The 12,995-nt window shown below is 37.5% G+C and overlaps 5 protein-coding genes across 5 annotated transcripts; 3 read left to right on the top strand and 2 right to left on the bottom strand.

Annotated features, from left to right (window-relative positions):
- Nucleotides 1–199: 199 nt before the first annotated feature.
- GCK72_002546 (uncharacterized protein) lies at nt 200–983 on the bottom strand (the record flags this gene model as incomplete). Its single annotated transcript, XM_053723483.1, has 3 exons — nt 200–380; nt 573–882; nt 935–983. 3 exons carry the CDS (start codon nt 981–983, stop codon nt 200–202), a joined length of 540 nt encoding a protein of 179 aa, XP_053592128.1.
- Nucleotides 984–2,459: 1,476 nt separating this feature from the next.
- GCK72_002545 (uncharacterized protein) lies at nt 2,460–4,162 on the top strand (the record flags this gene model as incomplete). The annotated part of the gene is made up of 3 exons (XM_053723482.1): nt 2,460–3,212; nt 3,314–3,752; nt 3,804–4,162. The coding sequence occupies 3 exons, from the start codon at nt 2,460–2,462 to the stop codon at nt 4,160–4,162; spliced, it is 1,551 nt and encodes a 516-aa protein (XP_053592127.1).
- A 266-nt stretch (nt 4,163–4,428) lies between these two features.
- GCK72_002544 (uncharacterized protein) lies at nt 4,429–5,721 on the top strand (the record flags this gene model as incomplete). The annotated part of the gene is made up of 4 exons (XM_003111912.2): nt 4,429–4,502; nt 4,549–5,100; nt 5,148–5,507; nt 5,553–5,721. The coding sequence occupies 4 exons, from the start codon at nt 4,429–4,431 to the stop codon at nt 5,719–5,721; spliced, it is 1,155 nt and encodes a 384-aa protein (XP_003111960.2).
- Nucleotides 5,722–8,273: 2,552 nt separating this feature from the next.
- On the bottom strand, nt 8,274–9,278 carry GCK72_002543 (uncharacterized protein; the record flags this gene model as incomplete). The annotated part of the gene is made up of 1 exon (XM_003112067.2): nt 8,274–9,278. The coding sequence occupies one exon, from the start codon at nt 9,276–9,278 to the stop codon at nt 8,274–8,276; it is 1,005 nt and encodes a 334-aa protein (XP_003112115.2).
- Nucleotides 9,279–11,601: 2,323 nt separating this feature from the next.
- On the top strand, nt 11,602–12,585 carry GCK72_002542 (uncharacterized protein; the record flags this gene model as incomplete). Its single annotated transcript, XM_003112099.2, has 1 exon — nt 11,602–12,585. The coding sequence occupies one exon, from the start codon at nt 11,602–11,604 to the stop codon at nt 12,583–12,585; it is 984 nt and encodes a 327-aa protein (XP_003112147.2).
- Nucleotides 12,586–12,995: the final 410 nt, after the last annotated feature.

The raw sequence follows: 12,995 nt of genomic DNA, 5'->3' as shown, positions 1-12,995 counted from the left end.
ACTCGAAATTTCAGTTTTTCTTTTATGAGTTCCACATCTTGTTGTTGATGATAATTACAGATTTGTTTCAGTTCCGCTACGATCTTATCACTAAAATTTATCGGAACGGAAGAAATTGTTCATTCTTACAGTTAAACTTCAATATTTATTTGTTTAAAAGTCAAAGAATATGGAATTTCAGTAAACATTCATATAAATTTCATGAAGAAATGGTAATATTCAAAGCGAGTAAACAGCAAAGACAAGCGACGAGAAGAATGACAAGAGCATAAATGGAAATGGAAAGAACACAGTAGACGAATGAAGACCAGAAAACGAGTCCATCACACTTATCACGTTTTTCGAAGATTGAGAAGACGAATACACTTCCGACGATCGTTCTGGAATTTGGGACTCTTTTGTTTTTCATGCAGAAAATGTAGGGGACTACAGTAATCCGGCTTGGTAGATTCCTGTTAAAAATTTTGATTTTGATACTCTGTCTACGAAAACTAGCAGTGATATAAAAATACTACAAACATTAAAAACTAAAATCAAAACTATCTCCTCTATAACTTCAACCTTCAACTCACCCACAAAACACGGCAGTCCGAACAAAAAACAAAAGAACCATGAGACACGTGGACTGATTCTCCTTCTTCTGTTTCTCCCATTCATCCACCGCGTCTTCTCCTTCTGGCTTCGGGTTCTCCCTAATAAATTTCCTATCTCCAATATTCTTTACTGTCTCCAGAATTCTCTCCAATAAAATGACCGCTGCAATTGAAATCATCCAGATTGGAATTCTTGAATCAGCTTGACAATCATGGAATTTGATTATTCCGACGACGATGAATAGGACAGGAACCACGAGAAAAACTATCATAATGGACAAGTAGAATGCTGGAATTTCAGGTGATTTTACTATATTTATCTCGAATTGATTGAAACTAACGAAGAAGGCAACAAGCACACATTGTGGCCAGTCCATTTCTCGACGACATTCTCTTATTTTACTTGTTTAATTAGGGAAATGTTCAAAACTGCTTCCGAGTAGAACGAGAAATGGAATCTGAGTGTTTGGAGGTTCTTTTAAATAGTGTTTGTTGAACGGTTTCCACGTTCTCCATGACATTCCCTAAGAATTTGCAGGAAGAAATGATAAGAGAGTAAAGTGAGTTTTCATAGTGAGACGGGAGACTCCTACAGTACCTCTTTTACTGTGCTGAGATACCGGCTCGGCTCTCCCTGGATAGTTACAGTCTACCAAAGTAATTTCTCTGTCAACCCGAAATGTGAGCAGCACGAGTTCTTGTGCGGTAAGTTGCGAAAAGTTTGTGCCATATTTGAAAGATAGTTCAAATGTGTTGCCTTGATTTTTCCGTTGTCCGTGCTTACAAATAATTACAAAAGTTCCTGCAACTTTCCGCACAAAAATTCGTGCTACCCGTTTTTGCTTTCTCCCCATACAGTATGGCCTCAAGATTAAAGGCACATGTGATAACTCGAGAAGTCGCGCCGGGACCCGACTTACTTTTCAGCGCCAAAACTTGCCATTCAATTAATTTGTCGAAAAGTGATTGAACTAGTCGATAATTTTCTTAAAGAAATATTCGTTTTTCGCCATGTTCGCAAGGCGACGAAGCGGAGTGCATCGGACAGCGATTGCATCGCCGAAAAATATAGGTAGGTTCTAAATAATTTCTTCAGGACTTTTAATTTGATTAAAAAAACATTTGTTCAGTTCGCATTGTCTTAGTCGATCGTCAATTCCAATTCTTACGGCCAATACTAAATGGGTATCGATATTTTTGGGTACCTACTCTTTGGGTACCAGGTGATCGTTGGGTTCCAGTGATCTTTGGGTACCAATCTGAGATGAGTATTCTTTGGGTACCAAGTGATCATTGGGAACTAGTGTTCTTTGGGTACCGATTTCTGGCGCCAACTCTTTGGGTGCCAAGTGATCTTTGGGGCCGCTGATCTTTGGGTACCAGTTTCTACTTCTTTTTGAATTTTTTTTCGAATCTCAATACTCAACGAACAATGTTATTGAATCTCTGAATGGAAAACTCAAAGTATTCACTTGGAAAACTAGAAAGACAAATCGTTGGATCCAGACCAACTGAATTGTGACGACTTACGTGTAGTTCTCTTTTGGTTGTTAATTGAATACTTTCAGTTCTTCATTCAGAGATTCAATCACATTGTACGTTTAGTATTGAGATTCGAAAAAATTATTAAAACGAAAAAAAAATTCAAAAAGAAGTAGAAACTGGTACCCAAATATCAGCGGCACCCAAAGATCACTTGGTGCCCAAAGAGTTGGCGCCAGATATCGGTACCCAAAGAACACTAGTACCCAATGATCACTTGGTACCCAAAGAATACTCATCTCAGATTGGTACCCAAAGAGTAGTTACCCAAAAATATCGGTACCCATTCAGTATTGGCCAATTCTTACAGCTCGCCGAACAACAATGAGAGCTTCGGCACTACCACGCCCCACTGAGCCTCTGCCGAACACTCTGACAACTGGGCGCCACTCAACACTTGGACATACGGGGTGTCCAACACTCAGAGTGCCGATCGGAATCCATCCACGCGTCTCTACAGCAGCTAAGCTTACAGCGACGACTTCAAGAGCAGGGAGCACGTCATCTGCACGTTCCACTACATTGAGATCTTCGTCTGTTGCTAACAAGACTATCGCCGCGCCGACTGCGAGAACGAGTAATATGGCTCGTGCTGTACCAGTACCGTCTCGTCCTCCCTCAGAGGTTGCATCTCTCAAGTCAGAGATCACAAAGTTGAAAGAGGAGCTCAAGACGAGAGAAGAACAGTTAAAACTTACGAGTGAAGTACTGGAAATGCAGAAAACGAATCTTACACACATCAATGCGCAGTTGGAGAACGCCAAAATCAGGCTAGACTTAGTGGAAAGCTGTAAGATCACGCTGGAAGAACAGTTGAAACTATTGAAGGAAAACATGCAGCAAAAAACAGCTCACAACGAAGAAATGTGTCAGCAGCTGAACGAAAAGGAAGCCATCCTGAGAAAGTTGCATAATGATGTCGTTGATATGCGAGGACAGATTCGTGTGGCGGTTCGCGTTCGCCCGATGCTCAAGTCAGAAGAGGAATCCAGTAATGATGGAATAGAGTACCCGGCTGTGAACGCGATTGCAATCAATCAAGGGACAAAGAAGGGAACAACTTTGATGTTCGAAAAAGTTTTCACGCCTTTGTTTTCGCAGAAGGACGTTTTCGTCAATATTGAGGACTTCATACTAGTTCGTTGGTTCTCAGAATTAATTTCTAACTTTTTTTTCAGTCAGCACTTCATGGTTACAACGTCGGATTGATTGCATTCGGTCAGACAGGGAGTGGGAAGACACATACGATGAGAGGAGGCGATGCTGAAGAAGAAGAAGGAATTATTCCAAGAGCTGCAACTTTCCTGTTCAGAGAGTCGAAAAAACTTGAAGCAACGGGATGGAAGTTCGAATTTTCGTTATCTTTCCTCGAAATCTACAACAATGAAGCTTATGATCTGCTCAACAATCATGCGGCGGTCAAACTCCGATTAGTGAACCAAACAGTGACACTTGATGGCCTGTCGGATCATCCGCTGGCGAAACAATCTGAAATTGGTAGTCTCCTACGAACTGCAGATAAGAACAGGAAAACCGCTGCAACAAAATGCAACGAGTATTCGTCTCGTTCTCACGCCATCTACATGTGGAAGATCAAGGCTCATCAGCAAGCCACTGGTTAGTTGTGATATTACCATGTTTTTGCACAAAAAATGCTATTCATTTCAGGTATATCGACGTCTTCAATGCTCAAACTAGTAGACTTGGCCGGATCTGAACGCGCGAAAGAGTCTGGAGTCATTGGACAACAGTTCAAGGAGATGACCAACATCAATCAGTCCTTATCCGTTCTTCAGAAATGCATTAGCTTGCAAAAATCCAAATCCCAGCATATCCCGTATCGTGACAGTAAGCTCACGCAAGTGCTAATGGACTGCTTAGGAGCCGGAAATTCTAAAACGATGGTCGTGGTCAACATCAATCCGTGCAATGATCAGGCAACGGAATCCAAGCGAAGTATCGAGTTTGCGTCAAAGATGCGCGACACTCACATCGGATCAGCCGTTCAACAGCGTGATCTCTATTGAAAGATTGGGCAGTTCGCTCTATAAGTGACCCACTTTCATAACAATATCCAATGTAAAATAACCTATTTATTCGCTTGTACCATATCATCACTGTTTATTTTATTTTATATCATCACTGTACTAACAATAAAGAAGTCTTGAGGTTTTTGGTGTATATGCTATCATGCAGGTATTTTGAAGCCAATGCTTTATTTCATTAAAAAATGAATGCTTTGTGTTTCATTTCTTGATTAGTCCTCTTCATAGGGAACGAACCGAATTTTAAAATGACTTCCGTGCGAAGAAGTACAAGACGTTCTTCAAGATTTTCCTTATCGGCCGAGGATATGGAAGAACAATTGTAGTTCTTTGAAAACTTGAACGAGAAAATTATGATTTTTTAACAGGCGGGAACTCAGAAGATACGAACAAGCTATGTTAGATCGCATGATTGCTCAAAATATTCAAATTGGGGACAACCAAGAAACACAACCTGCTCCACCACAAGCTCCTGGTATTGCTCCACGGCGTGCTGCAGCCATCCCAATGTTATTTCCTGATGATGAGAGTGACTCTGATGACGATGTTGCCGTTGTAATCCGAGCTCAGCAAGAAGCTCGGGCAGTTTCGTCTCCTCGTTCGCGTGTAGTGTCGGCTGGTTCCAGTAGCGACGATGTAGATACTGGTCGCAGGACATATCATGATAGACCGATCGCTGTTACTGGGCCTCGGGCGCAGTCACGTTCACCTGCGCCGAACCGAATTCGTCCAGGAAATTCGATCACCGCGAACTTTGATCAACATCCTGCTGCCGAACCAATTCGAAGAAGAAGTTCTCGACAAGCTGCTGCACGTCGCAACAACGCTACACATGCTCCTGTGCCGCGTGGAGTAGTAAGAACATTGTTTGATCACATATCTGCCACTCGCGGAGTCCTACATCCGTCAACAATGGGAAGGTGATTATAGAAGGTTCTTATTTTTGAAAAAGAAACACTGATTTCAGAGATGCCGATATTAATGTTCATCCAATAGTACACATTGTTGTACCGAGTGATAGTAGTTCAGATGAGGATAATTTTTATAACAGACTAAGAGTCGTTCCCATCGGTGGAGTTAGAGCCCCGACCAACTCGATACGGCACAGGAATGTTATTCCTGAAGTGAGAATTCCTCGTGCAGGAATGTATGCTTCAAATGATCCGAACCGACCATATCGAAGGCTACCTCGTTCTCCAGTTCGATTCGGCACACCGTTTCGAGTCGGTACTCCGGTTACCACTTGGGGTAACTGCACAATGTGTTTTGATAGCCCGATCGACCCGCAAGGATGCAATAGATGTCAGCAAATTCTAGGATGTAAAACGTAGGTGGATGAGTTAGATGGGCGTTATAAAGTATATATTTTCAGGTGCGTCAACAGCTGGTTTGAGTCTTCCGAAAGTCCATCGTGTCCACTATGTCGTCGCAAATGGGCACGAAAACCAGATGTGGCCAGAATGACTACGATTGACAAAAGGAAAACAGCAAAAGCCACTCGTCGCGTTCCAAGACGCTCTCGTCGTTCTCAGGTTGTTTAACTGAGTAACCTGAAAATTCAATAGATAATACTCATTTGATCTTTTCCCCGTAAAACTTCTTATTTTTACTGCATAGTAATTGTCACATTTAATACTCTTATTTATTGAAATGTTTTCCATTTGAAATTAATTGCTTCTCCTCCTTTGTTTATGTGCTGGAATGATTGTTCCATGTCACAATTTTTTGTGAAGAGAGTAATAATAAAGAGATAATTTGTTGTATTTCGAAGTCACGAAACGAGGAACCCACAAATAATTTCAGAAAAAAAATTTTCATATATTTATTGTCGCAACAAAAAAGTTCCGACATTTTTTCCCCCTCGGTGTTTGCGGACTCAAGCCAAAATTTGATAATTTTGGCTTGAGTCCGCAAACACCGACGAGGAAAAAATGTCGGAACTTTTTTATTTCGATAATAATTGAAAACAATTTTATAAAGAAAACTACTTGAAATGTTTTCTTTTTCTTAATATTTGACCAATTATTAAATTATTATTAGTGTTTTCGGAAAAGTTCGAAACTGAAGTATAAAATTGAAAAATGACTGATTACGGTGCTATTTCATTTCCAGGTTTTACTTTAATTAGAAAAACTGTGTCTATATCTCAGAGTCACAGTTAGTCGCATGATGGCAGGTGTAGCGATTTCGTTAACTAATAGACAAAACACTTTAAAAAAAACATATTTTATTAAAGAAAAACAACAAATAAATATGAAGAAACAATTATTAAGAGGCGTTGTCTGTAAGATGAGGATTCCTCTTGGCACAGTTGCAAAAAGTTGTTTCAATCCAAACTCTTTTTACAGAATATGTACCCCTATGGTAGTGATTTACAAAAAATATGTCACCAGTCCTCTATGACGTCATCATAGGAAAATATGGCCAATAATTGACTTTTCACCCAAAAATTCATGAAAATTTCAATTTTTCAAATAACTTTAGGAAACTTTGGCAACATGTTAGGAGTGATTTTGACTACCCCTACACAAATTTTCAGCCCCTCAGACACCCCAGAAACCGTTCAAGTGAATTCCATTTTCATGTTTTTCCAACTTTTCTCCAAAAATCCCTCTAGAAGTACTCAAATTTCAAATCGTATTCGTATTCTCCGCAAAAAGTTCTATTAGGTCCAGTTAAAATCATCAGAAAACCATTGCACCATTTTGAGATTTTTTAATTTTTTCAAAAATCACATAAGGGTCCCCCCTTATGAAAAAAAAATTTTCACGAAAAATTCAAAGAAAAAATTTGTTTCGAAAATAATCAGAATATTGAGAAAAGACTTAGAATAAACCAATTCCGAGATTATACATCTCAGAAATTGGTTTGAACCGATTTCGTTTTTTTCTTCATCGAAATTTTTTCCCATTTTTTGACGTTTTCATCAATAATTTGTACTGAAGTACACAAATTTCAAGTAATGTACTTGATACTCGCTACATTTAACAAATAATCAAAATAAGACAAATGAAAAACCATTGGACCATTTTGAGATTTTTCCATTTATTTCGAAAATCACATAAGGGTCCCCCCCATGGAACAAAATTTTTATCGAAAAAATATTTCAACATTATTTTGATTCAAAAACGTTCAGAACATTGACCCAATATTACAAGACGTTTTGTAAAAGAGTTTTGAACGTTTTTGAATCAAAATAATGTTGAAATATTTTTTCGATAAAAATTTTGTTCCATGGGGGGGACCCTTATGTGATTTTCGAAATAAATGGAAAAATCTCAAAATGGTCCAATGGTTTTTCATTTGTCTTATTTTGATTATTTGTTAAATGTAGCGAGTATCAAGTACATTACTTGAAATTTGTGTACTTCAGTACAAAATATTGATGAAAACGTCAAAAAATGGGAAAAAATTTCGATGAAGAAAAAAACGAAATCGGTTCAAACCAATTTCTGAGATGTATAATCTCGGAATTGGTTTATTCTAAGTCTTTTCTCAATATTCTGATTATTTTCGAAACAAACTTTTTCTTTGAATTTTTCGTAAAATTTTTTTTTTCATAAGGGGGGACCCTTATGTGATTTTTGAAAAAATCAAAAAATCTCAAAATGGTGCAATGGTTTTCTGATGATTTTAACTGGACCTAATAGAACTTTTTGCGGAGAATACGAATACGATTTGAAATTTGAGTACTTCTAGAGGGATTTTTGGAGAAAAGTTGGAAAAACATGAAAATGGAATTCACTTGAACGGTTTCTGGTGTGTCTGAGGGGCTGAAAAATTTGTGTAGGGGTAGTCAAAATCACTCCTAACATGTTGCCAAAGTTTCCTAAAGTTATTTGAAAAATTGAAATTTTTATGAATTTTTGGGTGAAAAGTCAATTATTGGCCATATTTTCCTATGATGACGTCATAGAGGACTGGTGACATATTTTTTGTAAATCACTACCATAGGGGTACATATTCTGTAAAAAGAGTTTGGATTGAAACAACTTTTTGCAACTGTGCCAAGGCCCAACACAAACATTCTCACTCTTACAGATAGTGCCTCTTAAATTATTAAAAAAACAACAGAATCAGTTATTACAGATTATCAGGATCTTTTGACAGCTGGAATCTCGAAATCGTCGTTTCTTGGTCTCTTCTTGTTCTTCTCTTGATTCCAGACGAAGAGTTGAATGACTTCGTAATCGAATTCGATGGTACATCTGATTCCATCATTACGAATGAAATCGTATGAATCGAAAATACTGATTTCTCCACCGGAGTTGAATGGAAGGAACCGGTCATTTTGGATGCTCGGATCGAATTCAGAAATCTTGTAAACTCGTTCTTCTTTCATCTCAACTGCATTCAATCCTCTGATTATTTCTATTTCGTTGAATCCTCCTTCCTTTTCGAATGTCAGCACTTGCAACTGATTATTTCCGTTTCCATTTTTTAAATAATGAAGAAATTCGTTGATTTCCTTGTCCGAGAACGAGACATCTGCCAAATAGATCACTTTGTTCTTCATTTTCTGGAGAATTGCAGTTGTGATCCATTCCGAACATTTAATTTTGAGCCAATCGATATCGAAAATCTTCTCATGTTCCGTTCTCAATAGAATTGGTCCTCTCAACGATAATCCTTTTTTGAAATTGACAGAATTGAGTAGAGCATTCAGATATTCTTCAGTGAAAGCATTCTGGTATTCGAGCATGAAATATGGATCCAATCCAACAGAAAGTACAGTACACTCCATATTAATATCATAGAAATAATTGGAAAATGATGGGCAAATGGAGAGTTGATCGATGGGTCCGGGGAAGAGCTCTCTCAGTTTATGAAGAGTTTCTGAGAGATTTCGAAGGAGAAACGACTTGTTTTCTTCTTGGAAACTGCAACGGAAGTTCTGTTTGAGCATTGAGATTTTGAATCGACGTTCGTCAATATCCACATGATATCCTCCTGATTTGATATGCAACAGTTGAATGAACTGTTTGAATCGTTGATTGGTGTCAGATAGAGGAATCAACGAGTCCAAAGGCATTGACTTGAGAAGAATAGAAAGTGGAAGAAGTGGGAGTTCCATAAGAGGAAATGGGGTAGACGACATAGTTAAGTGAATGAGTGAAGACCAGCACAGACACAAACAGGAAGAATGAAGAAACTGCTGAACGACGGTTGTCTTGCTCATAGTGGGCGGAGTCTGACACTGTAATTATCAAGTACTGCGTCCGGTCTCTGGGAAGAGACAGAAGGGATCTGGGAAGATAATTAGGGGAGGATTAATATAGGAACTGAATAATTCGAATAAATGATTGAATTATCTGAAAAAACAAACAGAATGAAATGTTCTAGACGATTGCTCTGAGACTTCCCCAGAATCCCTGAACTTATTTCGAGATCTCATTGGAATTTCAAACAAGTCTAAAGTTGTTCAACATTTTCACGTTTTGTTCGAGCATGTAGATTAATCCTGGATATTTGTTTTTTTTTCTGTTGATGACATAATAGTTGCATAATATGGTTTCTTTGGAAAATCGTTCTCCACTTTTCCGAATTCTCGACATTTGAATTTCAAGACTACAATGTTTGTTTTGCCAGAAAACCAAATTGTATCGTCCCATCATATACTCTTATCGTTCATCTCATCAATATACTCTCTTGTTTTCTCTCCTCGAAATTATCCTCACTACGTTGTGTGACCTCGTCAGGAACAGTTGTAAAAAGGCTGTAAATCTTTCTGTTCATATATTATAAATTTACGATGAGAATGTGTGAATCACAAAAGGAAAAACTATTTATGAAAATATGTAATTCGTAAACTCAAGAGTTGAGAAATCTATGGAAAGGAGTGATAATGAAACAAGCAGAACTACTGAATGGAATGCTACAGTACCGTTCAAAAGGTTATCAACAAATGGGTCGGATGGCCCTGAAACTTTGGGAAAACATTTATTATAGAGTAGAGTTTTTGTTATATTTAATGAACATTACAGGTAAAAAATCGTGTTTCACAAGTTTGAAAATCATGAAAAATCGCATATTTTTAATTCCATGACCGGTGCATCAAAAACAGAGAGCATAATTAGTGTTCATGATAGTTTTTGAACAAAAACTGTCTTGATTTTTTAACCGCTGGACCATTACTCTTGACTTGTTACCTGTATCTCCCGAGCCGTCAAAGTTTGGCAGTACTAAAATGTGGAGTTTTTAATTTCAAACATCTATAAAACCAGTATTTATTGTAGAAAACAGTAAATGACAGGCTGAGCGGTATTTAACGATTAACCGAGAACTTGGAGAATCAAGACCGAGATGAGGTGATATTTGTCCAAGAAGATATTTTGTCTGTAGACTTAGTATTTATTTGATTTTTCCAAGAACCACCACTCTTCTTCTGCGAATTATCCAACTTAAAAACCAGTCGTGTTCCCTTTTTTTCAACTTCGAAGCACCCTTGATTCTCCAAGTACTTGATTGATTCACAAATTATTTTCAGGTTGTTCTTTTCAACACTCAAATCAGTAGTTCTGCTTGTTTCATTATCACTCCTTTCCACGGATTTCTCAACTTATGAGTTTACGAATAACATATTTTCATAAATAGTTTTTCCTTTTGTGATTCACACATTCTCATCGTAAATTTGGAAGAAAGATTTACCGCCTTATTACAACTGTTCCTGACGAGGTCACACAACAATGTGACGACAATTTTGAGGAGAGAAAACAAGAGAATACATTGATGAGATGAACGATAAGAGTATATGATGGGAGGATGTTTTTTTGGTTCTGAAACTGTTATGTCATCAACAGATTAAATAAATATCCAGGATTTATCTGAATGCTCGAACAGAACTTGAAAATATTGAACAACTTTCGACTTTAGTCAAATTCCACTGAGATCTCGAAAGAAGTTCAGTGATTCTGGGGAAGTCTCACATGGAATGTATTTTGACTGCCCCCCCCCCCCTTAAAGTACTCTTTTTTTGTTGCTCATTCGATGAGTTTTTCGAAACAAAGTGATCCACAAAGGGTTTTCCTGTGATGTGATCTCGTTTTTGAGAAATTGAGATTTTTCAAAAATGCCATTTTTTCGAAAAAATTTTTTCATAAATTTTTTAAAATTGTTCTTCAGGTTTGTTCAGAAAAAAACAATTTCAGAAAATGTCAGAGCAATCTTCTAGTACATTTCTTTTTTCAAATAATTCAATAATTTATTCGAAATATTCAGTTCCTATAATAATCCTCCCCTAATTATCTTCCCAGATCCATTCTGTTTCTTCCCAGAGACGAGACGCAATATTTGATGATTGTCAGACTCCGCCCACTATGAGCAAGACAACCGTCGTTCAGCAGTTTCTTCATTCTTCCTGTCTGTGTCTGGGCTGGTCTTCACTCATTCATTTAACTATGTCGTCTACCCCATTTCCTCTTATGGAACTCCCACTTCTTCCACTTTCTATTCTTCTCAAGTTAATGCCTTTGGACTCGTTGATTCCTCTATCTGAAACCAATCTACGATTCAAACAGTTCATTCAACTGTTGCATATCAAATCAGGAGGATATCATGTGGATATTGACGAACGTCGATTCAAAATCTCAATGCTCAAACAGAACTTCCGTTGCAGTTTCCAAGAAGAAAACAAGTCGTTTCTCCTTCGAAATCTCTCAGAAACTCTTCATAAACTGAGAGAGCTCTTCACCGGACCCATCGATCAACTCTCCATTTGCCCATCATTTTCCAATTATTTCTATGATATCAATATGGAGTGTACTGTACTTTCAGTTGGATTGGATCCATATTTCATGCTCGAATACCAGAATGCTTTCACTGAAGAATATCTGAATGCTCTACTCAATTCTGTCAATTTCAAAAAAGGATTATCGTTGAGAGGACCAATTCTATTGAGAACGGAACATGAGAAGATTTTCGATATCGATTGGCTCAAAATTAAATGTTCGGAATGGATCACCACTGCAATTCTCCAGAAAATGAAGAACAAAGTGATCTATTTGGCAGATATCTCGTTCTCGGACAAGGAAATCAACGAATTTCTTCATGATTTGAAGAATGGAAACGGAAATAATCAGTTGCAAGTGCTGACATTCGAAAAGGAAGGAGGATTCAACGAAATGGAAATAATCAGAGGATTGAATGCAGTTGAGATGAAAGAAGAACGAGTTTATAAGATTTCTGAATTCGATCCGAGCATCCAAAATGACCGATTCCTTCCATTCAACTCTGGTGGAGAAATCAGTATTTTCGATTCATTCGATTTCATTCGTAATGATGGAATCAGATGTACCATCGAATTCGATTACGAAGTCATTCAACTCTTCGTCTGGAATCAAGAGAAGAACAAGAAGAGACCAAGAAACGACGATTTCAAGATTCCAGCTGTCAAAAGATTCTGCTAATCTGTAATAACTGATTCTGTTGTTTTTTTAATAATTTAATAATTGTTTCTTTCATATTTATTTGTTGTTTTACTTTAATAAAATATGTTTTTTTTAAGTGTTTTGTCTATTAAGTTAACGAAATCACTAGACCTGCTATCATGGGACTATCTGTGACTGTGACACATACACTCAAAGTTTTTCTAATTAAAATAAGACCTGGAAATGAAATAGTACCGTAATCAGTAATTTTTCAATTTTATTCTTCAGTTTCGAACTTTTCCGAAAACACTGAGAAAACGTCGAACTAATTTCTCCACTTTTTTCTTATTCTCGTGTCCCTCTTCCCTATCTTTCACGTGTTCCAATTCCATATCTCCCCAGAAAATCTCTGCAGAGAAGTTCATTATTTTTATGCTTGGTTTAAAAAT

Source organism: Caenorhabditis remanei, chromosome I (assembly GCF_010183535.1).
Source record: "Caenorhabditis remanei strain PX506 chromosome I, whole genome shotgun sequence".
NCBI classification, from domain to species: domain Eukaryota; kingdom Metazoa; phylum Nematoda; class Chromadorea; order Rhabditida; family Rhabditidae; genus Caenorhabditis; species Caenorhabditis remanei.
This window is presented reverse-complemented; position numbering and strand designations above follow the sequence as displayed.